Below are 18,021 nucleotides of genomic sequence, written 5' to 3'. Positions count from 1 at the left end.
ATCAGATTTCTGTGTATTTAAAATAGACCTCTGTCTTCAAATGCTGACTTCAAACAGAAAGGGTCTAGATTCAAAAGTACAGAAAATTCTGAAGAAAAACACGGACTGGCTATATTTTTAAGGAATGAGGCTGAAGAAAAATTTAACGTACCAGTGGAGGCATCATGCCCTTGCTGGAAGGAGGGATGACAACTCGAAGATCTGGTTTTCGACTGTTCATTCCAAGATTGCCACCACCTGGAGGAGGGGGAGACTTTGTAGGCATAACTTTGCCTAAACTATTTGCACCAGTAGTTCCAATCAAATTTGGAGAAGCTCTTGAGTTTACGAATCCATTCCCTGGAAAAAGGAAATATCATTCATTAATATGAAAAGAGTTGTTAAAACACGTTGGTAGAAATAGGAAACAAGTTTTCCCTAGTTCTAGTTTCAAATAAATTTTGTAACAAAACTCATTAGCAGCTGACCACGTATATCTCTGAATATTTTAAAAAGCAAAAATATCAACCCAAGTTTGAAACACACATAAAACTTAAGACTTATGCCACTTGTTTCCAGTCTTACTGCTTGGATCTACTGAGAGATGTTTAAAACACAAGATCCGTTTCTAACAGGGCATGTCCTACTGGGGAGCAAGGTAATGGAGATCAGATAAGCTGGCTGCCAGTAAGGTCTTCGTCAAGTATTTGTGGTTTGTCTGACTTTAATCATCTTATTCCTGGTTTTCAAATTTCCTAAAAGAGCAGGCGCTCTCTCAGAGGAAGTGAGGACGTGGGTACACAGTGGTGATGTTCTCTATGTGCAGCCCTTCTGGGCGTCAGCTAAGCTAGGAGATCAATGTGAAAGACCATCCCTATTTTCACAGAGGCTGCAGTCCTTCTAGTCCTCCTCGGGGGTAGCAGCCACGTGGTCGGGGTGAGCGGACTCCACTCCAGCCCCAAGGAGCGACAGGTCCGAGCCAACGTGTGCAGGCCTTCTCCCTCACCACCGGATGGGACCCAGGAACGTCCAGTCGGATCCTAAGTAAAGCAGCTCTTACATGATGGTGAGGGAGGCTCCTGCATTCCTCCAAATACACCTGAGGAAGCATCTGATGCTCGAGCCATTTTGAGACTCGGAAGAGAGCCAGAATGAGGAAAAGCTGACACAGAAAGGAGAACTGCACCCTGGAAAAAGCATGCCAAGAAGTGCAATGATGCGTCTCCAAGAACTGCAATGAGTTAATGACAAAAGACAATTATGTGCTACAGGTGTTTCACTCTAAGAGCATTTGTATTGGGTTATCAGAACATCTTAAATCTATGAAAGTTTCTTGAATGGAGCAGAAATATTATTTAAAACTATTTACAACCCATATAGTGTTTGGTAGTTTATAAAACACTTTTGGGGGGCACCTGGGTGGCTCAGTTAGTCAGTGAAGGATCTGCCTTCAGCTCAGGTCATGATCCCCGAGTCCCAGGATCAAGACCTGCATGGGGCTTCCTGTTCTCTCTACCCCTACCCCCTGCTTGCGATCTCTCTCTTACTCTCAAATAAATAAAATCTTTTTAAAAAATTAAAAAACAATTTTTCAGGAGCAGTATTCAAATGAATAGGGCAACTGATTATAGAATTCTAAAATTTAAAAGAGAGGGATTAAGTACTTGAAAATAATCAGCTGAAGAAAATGGATGATTCAATATATCTGCTTATCACAAAGAGTTTGAAAACATGTTACTTGGCTGTACTATTTACATGAATAACTAAAAATTGACGTTTGACAAAGTGATCTAATCAACATTACTGGATCCTAACCAGTACATTTTCAAAGGACAAAGAAAACTGAGCGGTGAGGCGTGGCCCTGGGGAACTGGCCTGCATCTTTCCCGCTGCTGTCATTCAAACTGTCAGGATTCCAGATAACTGGTTTTCCTCCCTGCCACCCCGCCTCCCACTCTCACCCAACTCCTCCTGCTTTCTCTGGAACTTTTACAAAGTGCCCTACCAGTTTTAATTCACTTATGTGATTTAATTTTTGCTGTGAGGACTGGTATTTCAGTTAACCTTATGAGGCTGTTTCCTGCATTCTACTTCCATTATCTTGAAACAGTATGTATTAAATCTGGGCCGAATCTCCTTTCCACACCCCAGAGAGCAATTCCTGCTTCCTGTTAAACTTCAGAAAGCAGTGCTGTTAAACAATCTCTTCACCAGGCCATCCCCTGTGGAGTAGAGCTCATCCAGGCGTTGGGCAGAGGTAAGTGCTAAGAGTAGTCATCTGAATATAAAATGCTTATTATTTTTTCAAAAATAAGCTTAACAGGAACTAATAGAATGTTAGATTAACATTAATAAGTACAGATAACATTTCTCTTAATAGGCACAAATGTTTGCAATCTCTTTGGTAACATTTGCAAGATTCTTATTTACTTGATTTGCACTCAAATCTGAAGGACAAAGCAGTATTTCTTCTCAAATACATGACAAGATGATGCGAAGCTAATGCAGAAGAATGCATTATCAAGAAGCTCTAATACTCTTTACCCATGTGGAGCCTAGGATGCTTTTCAGCTACATATAATACCACAGTCTCCCAGAGTGAAGGGAATCTAAAAGCATGGTATTTCTTAGTGTGAAGCTGGGAGTCTGCAGCAGATAATTACTAGAGGATAACCTAAGTGTCTGGTGACTTGCCAGGCTGAAACAGGATAACCTTATATGCACTATTGGTTATTTTGTGGAGTGGAGTGTAGCATATATTAAATATACTTCTTACTCCCCATGCATTTTTTTATGACAAAAAACCCACCTCATTTTGCCACAGCCTACAAATTTAAGAATTAAAATACCAACTCTAAATGAATTAACCCAATGTGATTAATATCAAAATGTGTTCTCAGGTTTTAAAGTAAATTATCCCCTGACACAAACATGACAAAAATGCTCTTGAGCAAAGTGCATACCGATGTCTCCAGAAACTTAAGAAAGCTAATCTCATGGTCCCTACAGCCCTAAGGCAGATCATTCAATTATAGCAGTCTGGATTGTAGTTCAGAATATCCTAACAGCTGGAATAATGTATTCAAGTGGCTAGAAAGCACTTCATGTCCTTAACACTACTCTTTTAGGGCTAAATTGTAGACAATGATGTCATTAATGTTTTACTACTAAGAATCAAATTCAGAAGTTGAACTGACATGCACAGGATTTTGAAAATCTCAAAGGATCCTGAAAAATGTGTCCAAAGCAAGGCTCCAAAATTTATATTTTGGATATTTTTATCATGTCAGATATTTTTATCGTATCTGACAAATTTTCATAAAACCTGACAAACTTTCAGCTGACTATTCGATAAATAAAAAAAATTAAAAAAAAATCTATACAATTATCTTTTGTATAAAGAACCTAAAATTAAAGAAGACCATGGTTCTAAAAATCATGGTTGGCACATGCACTTAATGCAGTGGAAATCCCTATATGACAGACAACATGGGTTCTGTCCACTAGAAGTGTATAATCTCCAACAGACAACGCTCATGAGATAAACTGTACTCACCCTCTCCATCCCTCCCATGTGGGCAGCCCCAAAGCGGCTTCTCCTCTTCTGAGACTGCATGCATCTCCCCAGCTTTAACCACTGCCTCCACATGACTCTTAAATCCTAATTTCTAGTCCCCATGCAACCACACCCCACAGATACGCCGCTGTCACCTCAAGCACCACCAGTGACACACCCCTGTGCTACAACCACCCTCTGTCTCCCATCCAGCTTTGAGAGCTCCAGCTTTATTGCTCTTTGTAACGTTTCTCGTTTTATCCACCTCTCCTCACTGGCCACTGCCTCTGCCAGGACACAAGCCCTTACATATTCCCTTTGCTCACCCCTAAACAATTCTAAGAGCTTCTTGAGCCTTTCTATTTCTAGTCTGGTATATTTTTTTCTTTCTCAACATGTTTTAAAAAAGTGAAATTGCTGGATATCACAGACTTTATTTTATGCTTGATCTTTAAACACGGGCCCAAAGTCAAAAGGAGTTCCTGAAGTCATCTGAACTACAGTGTTATTTAAGTATTAAATGTCAACTTTCAGTAGAGAAATATACCTCGTATGCCAAGTCAGACTGCCACTATGGAAAATGTATACAATTTACAGCATGTACAAAACTGGCAGGTTTTACTTGGACAATAACAGACTGAAAACAAAAAAAATTATGTTTCAAGGAAAAACAAATGAATTCTTTACTATAATAAAATGTTATGACTCTGGAGGTACCAACCATATCAATATAGAAAGTTTAAAAACTAGAAAAGGAGACAGAAAATTCCTATATCTACCATCCCAACATAACTATGATAATAATCAGCTTGGATTTCCCCTCCTTTTTATTTTCCACATGCATATATTTTGCATAGTTTTAAATCACAACTAAAAAGAAGTTCAGATGAAAATTTTCATTTACATAACTTTCATACTGTTGAATACGTTGGTTTCTTCCTATTATTCATACTATAAATAAAGTTGTAGTGAATCTTTGCAAATTCTAGTTTATTTCTTTAGGAGAGATTCCCAGGAATGGGTTTTATGGGCTCAGAGGCATGAACATTTTTATGACTACTGGAACATCTTCACAAAATCTTTTCAGAAAGCTCATTACTAACTTACAATGCCATCATCAGTTTCCTCACACCTGCACTGGTTCTCCAGATCACAACACAAAGTGGTAATAGTTGGCAATTAGTGAGTTTGTGGTTTTCTTTTGTCATTTTTATTTAAATCTCCTGATACATCCTTTCCATTTTTCAAATACTAGTTGGGTTTCTTTTTTGAATTGTACATTTAGGTACATTAAAAAACCCACCTACTTATTAAATATTCCCCTATCTCTTGTTTGTATTTTAATTTTACTTTTTATCTACAGAATGAGAAAATCTTTTTATCTCACTTACGAAAAGTGGTTGCAAGCTCAGTGGCTTTTGCAGCTCACTGTGGAGGAGCCAGAGCGTTCCAGCTTTCCGCTCTGCCATCCTAGGCTTTTGCTAGCCTGTCCCCTTGACACAGTCTTGCTTCCTGATCTCAAGATGGGACTGTACATCCAGCTGCCACAGGCAGATGATAATGCCCAATGAACCGAGTCTTTGCCCAAAGACTGCTAAGTCTTTCTGAGAATATGAATGTGTAATTTTTTCTCTCTAGATTTCAGAATTAATAGTATAACACCTATACAATGTACATTACATTCTCTTATCATTTTTTATTTTTTTAAAGATTTTATTTATTTATTTGACAGGCAGAGATCACAAGTAGGCAGAGGCAGGCAGAGAGAGTGGGGGAGGCAGGCCTCCCGCTGAGCAGAGAGCCTGATGCAGGGCTAGATCCCAGGACCCTGGGATCATGACCTGAGCTGAAGGCAGAGGCTTTAACTCACTGAGCCACCCAGGCGCCCCTCTCTTATTATTTTAAAAGTACCTCCACACTTTGGTTTATAATTCCTTTTAAAAATCAAATGTATCAGGCGCCTGGATGGTTGTGGGTTAAAGCCTCTGCCTTCGCTCAGGTCATGATCCCAAGGTCCTGGGATCGAGCCCTGCATCAGGCTCTCTGCTCAGAGGGGAGCCTGCTTCCTCCTCTCTCTCTCTGCCTGCCTCTCTGCCTACTTGTGATCTCTGTCTGTCAAATAAATAAATAAAATCTTTAAAAAAAAAACAAACCCTATCTATTTTAAACTCATATTAACATAGCACATAATACAAAATGGTACACAAAATAAAAACTTAAAAATCAAGGCTTTAGCATAAATTTAAAATCTCCACATAATCCATTACATCAGGAAAAAGAATACTGCCAAAACCCTGAAAAGGCTCTATAATTGGGTCCCCAAAACATTCCTGTTGTCCCACCTACCCAAAATAACCAGTATTACGGCTATTAGAGTGACTTGTTTTTCTTTATAGTTTTATCACCTATCTACACGCATCTTAGCACATAATATTGCTTGGCTATTTTTCCAGCTTTATTTAGATAGAATAGAATAAATTTGTATTTGCATCCATTGTCTTTCATACATCATAATCTGATGAAATTCAGCCACCATGCTAATTACTGCTATAGTTTCTTCCTTTTCATTCCAGTATAGAACTCCTTCACATAAACATACTATCACTTATTTATTTATTCTACTGTTGACAGAAATTTGGGTTATTTCCAGATGTTGCCTGTAACAAACAATGCCATGCATATTCCTTTATTTCTTGAAGCTCATGGTACACATATGAATTTCTCCACAGTATGTAAGGATGAGTAAAAACGGTGGGCTGTAGAACCCATATAGCTACTACTTTAGGAGATAATGTCAAAATGGCTGCATCAATTTGCACTGTCATCCTCAGGGAATGAGAGTTTGGAACTCTCACAATGAGGGTTATCAACACCTGATATTAGCAGCCTATTCTGCTTTGGCCATTCTGGTTGGTGTATGATGCTTTCTGTGGTTTTAATTTTGCATTGCCTTGGTTACTGAGACTGAGTCTCTTGTCACAGGTTTACTGGATACCTGGTAACTTCTTTTGTAAAATGTTCTCGTGCACATTTTCAAAAATCAGATTTCTTTTTCATGATGACTTGTATGTATTCTTTATAAAAAGACCTCTGTGTACTATATGTATACAATCTGCATTTTCTCACTGTCTTGCCTTTTCGTTCTCTTCATGGTGTTTTTGATCAATAAAGATTCTTAATTTTACACAACCAAATCAATCCTCCTTTTATGGTTATGCTTCCTCTGGTTTCCTATTTTACATGTCTTTCCCTATTTTAAGTTTGTCCCATGCTTAAAAACCTCAAAGATGCTTCTGCTTTCCCTATTACATGGGCCTGAAACATCCTATATTTGGGGACACAGAAGACTCAACAAAAATTAAAATAAGAACAAGGCGAACAGAGGGCTCATCTATAAAAACATTATACATTTGAAAATTACAGTATCAGTAAAAATGTTCCAGTTTAAAGGTTAATTGAAACTATATGGAAGTGGCTCATGACAAGTCTTTAAGCCTGGACTGAAAAATAAAAGTTATTATACAGATTATGTATAAAAATTGGTTTTAAACGAGGGTCTCTGGATATTGGTTGCTGGCTGAAATATTTTGTCACCAGAGAGCTTACCTCTATATGATTAAATTCTCCAAAATTTGTTGATACTTTTTTTGTGGCCCAGCATGTGGTCAATTTTCAGTTTTATGTACACAAACTTTTTTCTTTTTTTTAAATATAGAAGAACACATGGGGCACCTGGGTGGACAGTCAAGTTAAGCATCTGCCTTCAGCTCAGGTCATGATGCCGGGGTCCCGGGACTGAGTCCCACATTGGGCTCCCTGCTCAGCAAGGAGTCTGCTTCTCCCTCTGCCCTGTCTTTCCTCCCCGCTCATGCTCTCTCTGACAAATAAACAAGTAAAATCTTAAAAAAGAAAAAAAAAAGGAACACAGTGTAGAGAATGTTTACTCTGTACTTTTAAGTATAGATAACCACACTCTAGTGTAGACAAGGCAGATGGCGCAGATGTTAGCTGTAGCTACTGGAAGGGCCTGTTAACCTCTGATTCACTCTACTTCTACAGTCTTGCCTTTTGGGGGCTCAACACAAAGTGACAGGAGCACACTGGACCCTCCCAATTTTTGTGGGTCCTGAACTTTGACTTCTCTGTCCCCCTAGGTCTCTGAGGCATCCTGCTCCATTGTGGAAGTGGCGACTATCACCTGCGGAAAAGCAGTCATAAATGCCAGGCTCACCCTCTTTGAGGATCTGTCTTCCACATTCCCTGGATCTTGAGCCAGGAATTCTTCATTATTTTGTTGGTTCTCAAATGCTTTCAAGCAGATTTAAAAAATATTTTGCCTAGCATTTGTAGGTGTCTTCAGCGGAAGGGTTGGTCCCAATAATCAGGTCTGCTATTATCACAGCACAAGCTTAATTGTCTTGTCTTTTTTTTAAGCCTCAATTTTAATTTCATTTATGGAAGGTTTCATTATCCAAAAACTCTTTTCTATATATCATCTTAAGACCAGAAAGAAGATTTCCCAAAATGTTTTATATGATACTAATTATGAAAGATGTTTTTTCATGAGGAAAAAAATGAAGGTTTCTATTATGAAATCACTTTGTGTAACCATATGTTACATACTAAGTTTAATGACTCACAAACAAATTAGCATTTTTAAAGGCTTCAGTAAGTCCTACAGTGAAGAAAACTGCGTAGTTTTATTTAACACAAGGTTTACCAAACATAGATAAATCCTTCTTCTCATACAGTTCCAAGAAACATATCTGGAAAAACAGATTAGAAATAATTCTCATATCTTTTAATATTTTCCCCTCTAAACTTCTCTGGGAATCTTAACTGTTTAATCTTTTCATTCATAAAGAGTATATCTGGTATAATAATGAGTTTAAACTACTTTTTCCAAACTAGTAGTTTTTTCCAAACTACTAAACCAAAATGGCATCATTGTTGAAAATGAGCTAAAATATACTATCTGGCTCTTCCTCACAAAAATAACATTTTAAAAATACCCATGGCAGATCATTTATTTTAGGGACAATTTATAGTAAGAAACACTTTAAACCCATGTGTGCTCTAAGTATTTCACATAAATACATGCTTCCAGTTGGTATCTGAATTAAGTGACATAAAAGGTCTACTCAGTTAAATCTAATTCTGTTAAAAAGCAGTTATAATGCACATGCCATTTAGAATATAAGCCACACAAGTAGAGTAAGTAGAGTTACACACAGTCTAGGTAAAATAGGCATGTACGAGTATGAGCTAATGAAGAATCAGGACATACAATCTTGATGCATTATGAGATGCTGAGGTGTACCCTAAGAAGTAGGATTTATTTCTGTTTATACTAATAATGTAAACAGACTTTAAAATAACTTGCTAAAGAGGCGCCTGGGTGGCTCAGTCGGTTAAACGTCTGCCTGTGGGTCAGGTTGTGATGCGGTTCTGGGATTCAGCCCCATGTCCAGCTCCCCACTCAGCGGGTCAGCAAGGAGGCTCCTTGTTTCTCTCCCTCTGTCTCCTCTCCCTCCTCCCCCATTCATGCACTCGCTCACTCTCTCTCTCAAATAAATAAAATCTTTAAGTTTCTCACTAAGCACTTAAAATATTTTAATACTTACCTGAATTTTAATTTTAATAGAAATAGATGTTCACTCATCATGATTATTAACACTATTAACACTAAACACATTAGTTACCTAAGATGGGGAGAGGAAGGGCATGGGAATGGAACAGAGGTATAAAAGGGATTAATGCACAGCATACTGAGATGCTTTCTATGAAGTAATGACGATGTGCCATGATCCCAGGAATAGGATTATGTAGCCCTCTAAACATAAAGGTCACGACAGGGAGAGGAGGCTTATAAAAAAAAAAGAAAAATGAATAAAAAAAAAACAACAAAAGAAAAGGTCAAATTAGGATGATGACAAAGTCTGAGTTTCAAATTACCAAAGTGAGCACAGAAAAACCAAGCAGCAGAGACAGAGTCTAGATTTACAGTTGTGGCAGATAAGAAAAAATATTGAAAAAGCTTTTAGGAAGTGTGGAAAATACAAGAAAAAAAAATGGGAATTGAAACACTTCTTTGACAGGAGTTAGAACCGTGTTTACAATATGCCAGAAGGATGAAGAAGAAAAAAAAAAGGAAAGTCAAGGGGAAAACACATGAGAAATCTTCGAAGAGTTAAACTCCATGGGGGGGAAAAAACCTAATTTTGGAAATAAAACAAGAGGTACTTACAATTAACATTAAATGAAATAGAAATTCTTGATTCTAGCCTTAACTAGGCTAGAAAGTAGAAGGCAAAGTAAGATGGACAGTACTGGGGGAGTAAAGACATATGGGAAAGTTTAACACAAAAAGAGTATGTATACGGGCATGCAAATAACTAAAATGAATTTTAAATAAACTATAAATATTAGGAAATACACATACAAGTAGAGCAGCCTAATGTATAACTGTTAATACTGTTATGAATTTTCCACAATTAATTATGTTAAAAAAGATCCTACAATGGGTCTTATATAATATTCCATCCAAAGAGCAATTAATATGTGGCAGAATTAGGCATTTAACCTACCACCATGTTTTTAATTAGGCATTTAACCTACCACTATGTTTTATAACTTGTCTCAGCAATATGTTTCTTTCTCATCGCCTTAAATTAAGTTATTCAATCATCTCTGCAAATTTCTTGAGGCAGAAGCTCCTTACATTTTAATAGAATGAATGGGTTGAATACGTACAAGTGTAAATTTTTCTTAGAAGTGATCTGTGTTCAGATCCAGGAACACACAATATCTAAAATCAGGGAGGAAATTCCTGTCTTTTTTTTTTTTTTTTTTTTTTTTCAGATACAATGATGATACAATGATGACAACTGTGTTTATCACAGATTAAGAGACCAAGACCACTTAATGTTATGATAATCCAAAGGAATACAGTTATTCTTACAACTCTTTGACATATATGCCAGTTTGTCAGTAATGTTCAGTTCATACCGTGTATTTGCCAGCACTCTGAGGTTGGGCAGATATATTTACAACATGTGTTTAAACTTGGCTAGTCATCTTTGGAAAGGATCCTAAAGTAAAAAACAAAACAAAACTAAACCAATTTGGCTACAACTGTGACAAAATGTGGATGTTCTACACGTAGCCACCAAAACAATGCTTTGAAGACAAACTTCTTAATAATCTTTGTAGCTCTAGAAGCAGTCCCACCATTTCTTTGTTATTGCAACCTCTCCAAAAACATTTCATGCTATTATAAAATGTATCAGTCTGCTAATGATCTAACTTTAGTGAGAATAGATGATACAGAAATCCTCTCGTTAAGAAACTGGCTTGATGTAAAAACTGTATGAAGGCAATTTCATCTTTAGCAAAGAACAACAGTATCTGCTATAAAGGAAGCACTCAAGGCCAAGGTATAAAGAACAGAGCAGGGATGTTACTTAAAAATGTTAGGTATTAGTAAAAACACCCCTCAGAAGAAAATTAAGTTTACAAAGGGACATGTCTGCTCTAGTCATATACCCATTTTTCCCTTATCTGGTATAAGGCCTCATTTGAGGGACAATATTCCCTTTATCTCATATAGGGCAGATGCCTAGAAAGAGAAACAGGAGTAATTCACGCACCCACTGGGCTGCTTCCAGCTCCATTTGGCACTGTGAGGTCTGAAGTGCTCAACATCCCACCTAAAAATTTTAGAGAGAGAACAGAGAGGGCAAAGAATGAACATGAATTGGTTTTCCTTATGTGAACAAAGTAAACTGCACTCCTTTCCTAAAAAACAAAAATAAAAACTAGCCCTAGACTGAATCTGGCATAACTGTGTAATATGATGTAGTTAAATATATATATAAAAGCTCACCTATCAAGCTCTAGATACAAATGCCTTCCTGTATCAATATCAAAAAGTACATATTCATAAGAATGGGGTCAGTGCCAACAGAGTACTATTAAATCTGGGACTTAAAGAAGAGGAGACACTGTATTACAAAGAATAAAGTCATAAATGCTGATTTTTGCTGAATTCATGAACTCTAACTCCAGTCAGGTACATCTACTCTCTTATTTTTGACATGAGTGACTCACACTCGAACTTCAAGTCTTTGCTCATGATACCCTAATCAAATTTTCTGCCTGTTAGAGTATGGTTTTCCTTGATAAGGAAAGTTATAGATGGCAGATTCTGTATACGGGTCCACTGTACCTGAGAGGATGCCACAGAGCCGCAGTAAATCCTCAAAAATATTCTTTAAAATGGAGTCAATTATGTGGCAGTGACTCTCGCTCATCACAGAAAATTAAAGGTAGCAAAATAAGAAACTGCTTATGTTAGCAATTCTTTTTCTTAAAGAACCAGCAGAAGAGAGACCACCACACACCTGCACTGCCGGTACTCGGTGGTCTCTGAGGGACTCCAGGGGACACATTTCTGTGTAGCGTGGCTTGAGGTGGAGACAGCATGCTTGAATCTGCTAATGTTGAGCTGGTGGCCAAAGATGGTGACACAAGTGAACTCCCTGGGTTAGTGTAGGACAAAGCATTAGGGCTGGTCACAGGGACTGTGACAGACATTGAGAAGTTTTGAGGTGGCAAACCAGGCTGTAAATAAAGAACAAGGAAGGGAAAACTGTTAGTTTCATTTTCATCTATATTAAATTAATAACTTAATGAATTTTAATTTGGATAAGGTAACTCCAGTTATTAAAAGTCGAGGACAGGGATAGTTTCTTACTAAATCAATTGGCAGATTTAAGTTGCTTTCTTCAGAATTACATTTGAACATGAGTATGTCTGACATAACTTTTCAATTTCCATTTTATATATGAAAACATATACACAACTATAAAGTATATATATACATATATTTCAAACAGTCCTAGAGATGAAAATTAGATGTCAGAACCTGATATTAAAGTAGTGTTGTCAGATTTAGACATTACAAAATATATCGTTACCAAGTAAGCATAAAATTAGCACTTTAATAATCCAAACCAGTTTAGTAACATTGCATTTCTATTGAGAGATTACAAATTTAACAAAAGGAGAAAATATGTACACAGATTATAAATTTAATACACCAAATGTGGGACATTATAAATCAGTCCTGGTTTGATTTAATTGACTGATATTCTTAATGGACAAAACTTAAAAAAAAAAATCAAGTCATATATACAACACAATGCAATCTGAGTGTGATGAAATGCAAAGAAACCATCTCAACAATAAAATTAACCACTGAAAACCTATCTTTAACTGTATGAAGATTAAGTTATAATTATAAATGCTATCTTACTTCCCTCCTAAGTATTCCACACCCCCTTAAAATAGTATTTGTCATTTCTTCTTGTCATTTCCTCCATAGACCATATACAGTATACTTGTTAACCATGAAAATAACAGTTCTCTTTATAACATTGCCATTATAGAGAAAGAAGAAAGCTTTCTTCTCCCCATATTTTAAAAGTGATTGCAAAGAGTGGTAACACTGCTAATTCAAAGTTGGAAGAATATAGTTTATGTTCTCTATTCAATAGATTATTTCAGAAAGAAAATTATCATTCATTAACTGACATAAAACAATGGTTACATGATAAAAATTTTTTTTCAAAGGTAAAGCAATTTTATTTATACAATATTTTGTGGCTTAACATTTACTACAAAGTCACCAGCATCCGTGTGAGGTCAGAAGGGATTTTATTTTATTTTATTTAAGAATAATAAAGGTATTAGCACAAAAATACTTCCTTAAATCTATTTTTCATGAGCTTCCTAAGTAAAGGACTCCTTTGGAGAGACAATCCATGATGTATACTTCAAGGCATAGTTTTTAAGAGAATTAACTCTGACAATGAGATAAATATCAGCATTGGAACCAATTTGTTCCCTGAAGCCAACAATACAGATGCAGCATTAGAAAATCAGATCCAAAATAGCTGTTGTAAGCAGCTCTTGCCAATGAGCTCCCCGTGAGAACTCTTTGAAGAACTATCAAAGAAGCATAACTCAAAAAACTACTGGTTTTCATGATGGTTAGATGTATGAGCATAGGAAAATTTTAAACCAAGTATTTGTTTTGCAACCAGTTTAAAAACATTGCTTCCTTAAATTAGTATCAAGCCAAGGCTCTCTTCCTCAATACAGTAAAAGAAAAGAAAAGTTTGGCGGTATTTTGCCAAATAGTTTTGGGACATTTACAAAGAACCAAAGAGTAAGCTAACTACTATTACAGCAACTATACAAAATAATTAAAAATAATTCTGAAACATCAAATTTTGTAAAAGAAAAAGAAAAGAAAAGAAAAAGTTTGGCGGTATTTTGCCAAATAGTTTTGGGACATTTACAAAGAACCAAAGAGTAAGCTAACTACTATTACAGCAACTATACAAAATAATTAAAAATAATTCTGAAACATCAAATTTTGTAATAAATCTAACCACTTTATATTTTATAGTCTCAAGATCTATTTATTGTACATGTAATATTTTTTAAGTCATGAGAGGGAAAGGGAAATCTTATATGCACCCTTTATATTTATGATCATGGAAATTTAGAGCTAGAAGGGACCTTAAAAATTACGTAAGCCAGCTCATTCACTTTACAGATGAAAAAATTGGCATCTGAGAGGGATTTTTGTGCCCTGTCCAAAGGTATAGGAGACAGTAAGTAGAACTTAGATTAGGATGCCTTCTCTTCACTTCCTTGTTTAAGACACTGAACATGTATTATTCTAAGACTGCAACAAATTTATTTTGAAGTTCTGTAAAACAAACAAACAAAAAAACCCTAATGAAATTTCTTCCCCTTCTCCTTATTGGTATCATCACCCACTGTGAAAATAAACAGGATGCGTAGCCAGTATCTTCATGCACAAGATAAAAGCACAAACCATACTTTAGTACTCACTGCGATTTTATGATTCCGCATCATATTATCAAATTCCTCATTAATTTTTTTATATTTTTCTTCTGTATGTGGAGTTAGCACATAGGAAGTATCAGGGTCTGGGCTGTCGCACCCTCTGTGTTCCTTCTTGTTCAGAGCCTATATAATGAAGTTAACAAAAAGGATCAACAAATAAAAAGTAGAGGTAAAGTAAAAGTACTTACAGGGCCTCGTTTGAAAATAAAATCACTATCTTCATTTAGTTTGCTGAATCTGTCCTCCGAGAGTGGACTGTGCTCAAAGTAATCGTCAGCATCAGGGCTCTCACAACCATTAAGGCCTTTCTTTCTTAAAGTCTGAAATACAATTGGAAAATTCACACACAAATGATACTAACTTGCCATGAGTTTTGTAAAATTTATTAAGAGAGCACAGACTGAATGAACTATTACAAGAGCCACTGAAATGATTTTTAAATGATCACAAATGTACTCGAATCCTCCAAATAAGGTAAACCTTAGATATAAGCAAAATTAATGCTTCCAGTGCACATTAAGAAAAAAAGGAATGTTTACTTGTTTGGATTCTTTCTTCCCAAAGTTCCTAGAGAATACTAAATTTCTCACGGCTCTGACACTTACAACCTGAATCTGATTACAGCCTGATCAACAAATCTGGTAGGGCCAATGAGTGTGCAAACTGCCACAGAAATGTATCAAAATGATGCTCTGAGAAGCTATCATAGTACCTTTACAAAATGAACATTTCAGCAACTTTATCTACTGAAACTGCTTTCCGCCTGAGTTTATCCTAGCCACCAAAAAGAATTAGCATCCTATCTCAGTAATTTCATTCCTAATTTGTTCTTAAATATTATCATTTTTCTACAAAACTTAGAGGCATAAAAAATCAAATACTTATTTACATATGACAGCTATGACTCTTTTCTATGTAGAATATTCATATTATTAGGGACTTTATTAGTGACACTGAACATCTATTGGTGTAAGATTGCAACAAATTTATTTTGAAGTTCTATAAAACAAACAAACAAAAACACCCCACTAGCGAAATTTTTCCCCTTCTACTTACGTTTAAAGTTTGTAATAATATGTTAATCAGCATGTATCTTTCAGCCCCTTGGCTACCTCTTCCTACAGAGCTCCTTCATGGGTTGACCTAATCCACTGAACTGACTTTCTGGAAAACTTTGTGTCATGAAAGTATCTCCTAGTCAATATGTTCACTTTTTCTTCTTATTTTGAGGTAAAAATATAATGAACAGTTGGTTTTCTGATTTGTAATTTTTTTCACTAAAATCACCATGAAATGACTTGTCCAATATTTAAAAGAGTAGCTTTACAACCAAGGGCTTGACAATCTGTGGAACACAAATTTATTTCCAGAATGTCTAAATTTTTAAAAACCCCAATGGGTGTTTCTTTAAAGTAGAATTACAGAGTTCAACACTTTAAATAGCTTTGATTCTGGTTGATTTTCTAGTCAACCACTGTGAAGTTTTTGGAAGTTAAAATTTTCCAAGTAAACTGATGAAGTTTATTTAATTGGGAAACAAAGTTTGATCAATAAATCAGTACTATGTTTGTTAATTTATTGTTAATTTATTCATTAGATTATTTAAATTAGATTTAAGATGCACTTTTAATTAATTCATAGTAATCTTGGTATCCTTTAAAATATGATTTACAATTATGAATGCTTATTTTATAAGCACTGAAAGAATGTAAACACACAACAGGTTAAGATAGGAGAATTTTTTTCTTAGTTTCTCTGAAGTCAAATTATTTTAAAATCACTTTAGTCAATTTGATTTTTCCGTGCTTACAGAATCATAAGAAATCCTAAGTGCTATACATTAACTTCTCCAATTACTTAGCACGCACTAGGAATCCCACATATAGTCCCTGAAACCCCCACCGTAACACAATCACTAAACATAAGCATAGAGCAAACACTACATGTACTTCCCCAACACTGGCCCCATGGCTCTACGTTTTATGGATCTAACTAATCACATGAACTTTTATGTGTACTTAGCCATAAAAGGTCCTGTTATTTAGAACTAAGGGATGGAGATATGTATTCTTCCCCGCTCACTGTAGCAAGTTCTGCTTGCCAAAGTTCTGCAAGTTGCTATCAGCAATGAAGACATTAACACTCAGAATATTGGAACACAATGAACTCTTATAACCTACACAGCCCTAGAAACAAAACAAATATAGTAAGTGCCTCCATAAAGATTTCGTCATGAACTTGTTGACTTATTCTAGCCTGAAATCTCCAGATATTTTCCCATCATATTCACGCATCTTAAGACTAGGAAATTCATAGTCATGCTTTCACTAATAGCAACCACCAAGTATGTGACTCTTTGAAGTCCTTTCAAATTACTGAAGAAAAAGAATATGGCCTTTTTAAGTAATTACACAGAAGTTTTATTCTACAACAACAGGGTTAACCCTACTTGCACTCAAGAAGAATAGTGCTCTGGTATCTCCAGCTCTGCAAGCCTTCACTTCAGATGGGGTTCCTGTCATTGTGAGGGAATTCAAGAGGCTCTATCAGCTCTGGAGATAACAAGCTCATGTAACTCTACTGGATACCCAACTTGCGTCTTCTTATCACCAGAACACCAAGATTGTTGTGAGGACCCAACTACCATAAAAAGACTTTTTCTGTCTTCTTTATCGTTACCACATAGCTTAATAGTAAAAGTCTCTCCTGTGTCACAGGTACTAACAAATGGAATGCTGTCATCTATTAACAAGCCTACGTGAGGCATATAAGAAACAGGCTAGCTTCAGGTTTTTCATGTGCTTCAGGTTAGCTGCAATAAAAACACTTGCTCAATGAAGAAAAGAGTCTGAAAGGCTACCATTTTGAGGAATCTGTTTTTAAGTGTATTTCTTAAGAGTACTAGCACAGTGCACAGTCTATGGCTATTATGGATGATTATTCTGGTCCATTCTGAAGTAAACGGTACTTCATAAAAAGTACTTTGCTCTTGTACATCAACTGAAAGTTTTCAGTGACATTATGGCAAACTTACCGGGAAAGTTCAATTGTGCCAAAATACTTTCAAGTTTCACAGGTATGTATCATGTAAGTTGACTGAAGTTGCTTTTCTTAAGTAATTAAGTTATTAATTTAAGCTAACTTGATACAACATGTTCAGTGTTCTTTTGTACCAGTGTTCTAAACATGTCTAATGATTCCAACTGCAAAGATTACTTAGATGAAATCCTAAAATGAATGCACATATAATTTTCATCAGTGCGTTTCTATAAAAGAAATTTTATTTTTCGAGGGTTAGCTAAACACCTTTAAAAAATAAACATTTCTACTTCTCACAATAGACGTAAAGTGTATTATGATTTTAATGGCACTTCTTTTTATATTTTGGGCCAATTCGGTCAGGTACTTTCTGCATACTTTAACGTACAGTATAAAAGCCAGATTTTAAATAGTCAACGTCCTTAGCTAATATTTACCTTCAGCGTTAGTTATCTAAGGACAGATTCTGAAAGCGTTTTAAATGGAGCAAAAAAACAAACAAACAA

General features: G+C 35.9%; 1 protein-coding gene across 11 annotated transcripts in view; it reads right to left on the bottom strand.

The window, feature by feature from the left end:
• The window catches only part of MEF2A (myocyte enhancer factor 2A), a 174,571-nt gene that overhangs the window by 21,432 nt on the left and 135,118 nt on the right, over positions 1 to 18,021 (bottom strand). For 6 of the 11 annotated variants that reach the window (XR_006818637.1, XM_046007644.1, XM_046007647.1 and 3 more), the window contains 4 exons: positions 14,462 to 14,599; positions 11,938 to 12,157; positions 11,185 to 11,244; positions 152 to 339 (listed from right to left, as the gene is read on the bottom strand). Coding sequence is in view for 10 of the 11 variants with exons in the window: in XM_046007644.1 (XP_045863600.1) it covers positions 152 to 339; positions 11,185 to 11,244; positions 11,938 to 12,157; positions 14,462 to 14,599 (606 nt within the window). In the remaining variant the exon portion in view is untranslated. Of the gene's footprint in view, positions 1 to 151; positions 340 to 11,184; positions 11,245 to 11,937; positions 12,158 to 14,461; positions 14,600 to 14,664; positions 14,797 to 18,021 lie in introns of all 11 variants that reach the window. The other 5 variants (XM_046007648.1, XM_046007650.1, XM_046007654.1 and 2 more) reach the window with 2 other exon arrangements.

This window comes from Meles meles, chromosome 6 (genome assembly GCF_922984935.1).
Source record: "Meles meles chromosome 6, mMelMel3.1 paternal haplotype, whole genome shotgun sequence".
Lineage (NCBI taxonomy): Eukaryota > Metazoa > Chordata > Mammalia > Carnivora > Mustelidae > Meles > Meles meles.
The sequence above is the reverse complement of the archived record's forward strand: the minus strand, read 5'-3'. Positions and strand labels throughout refer to the sequence as shown.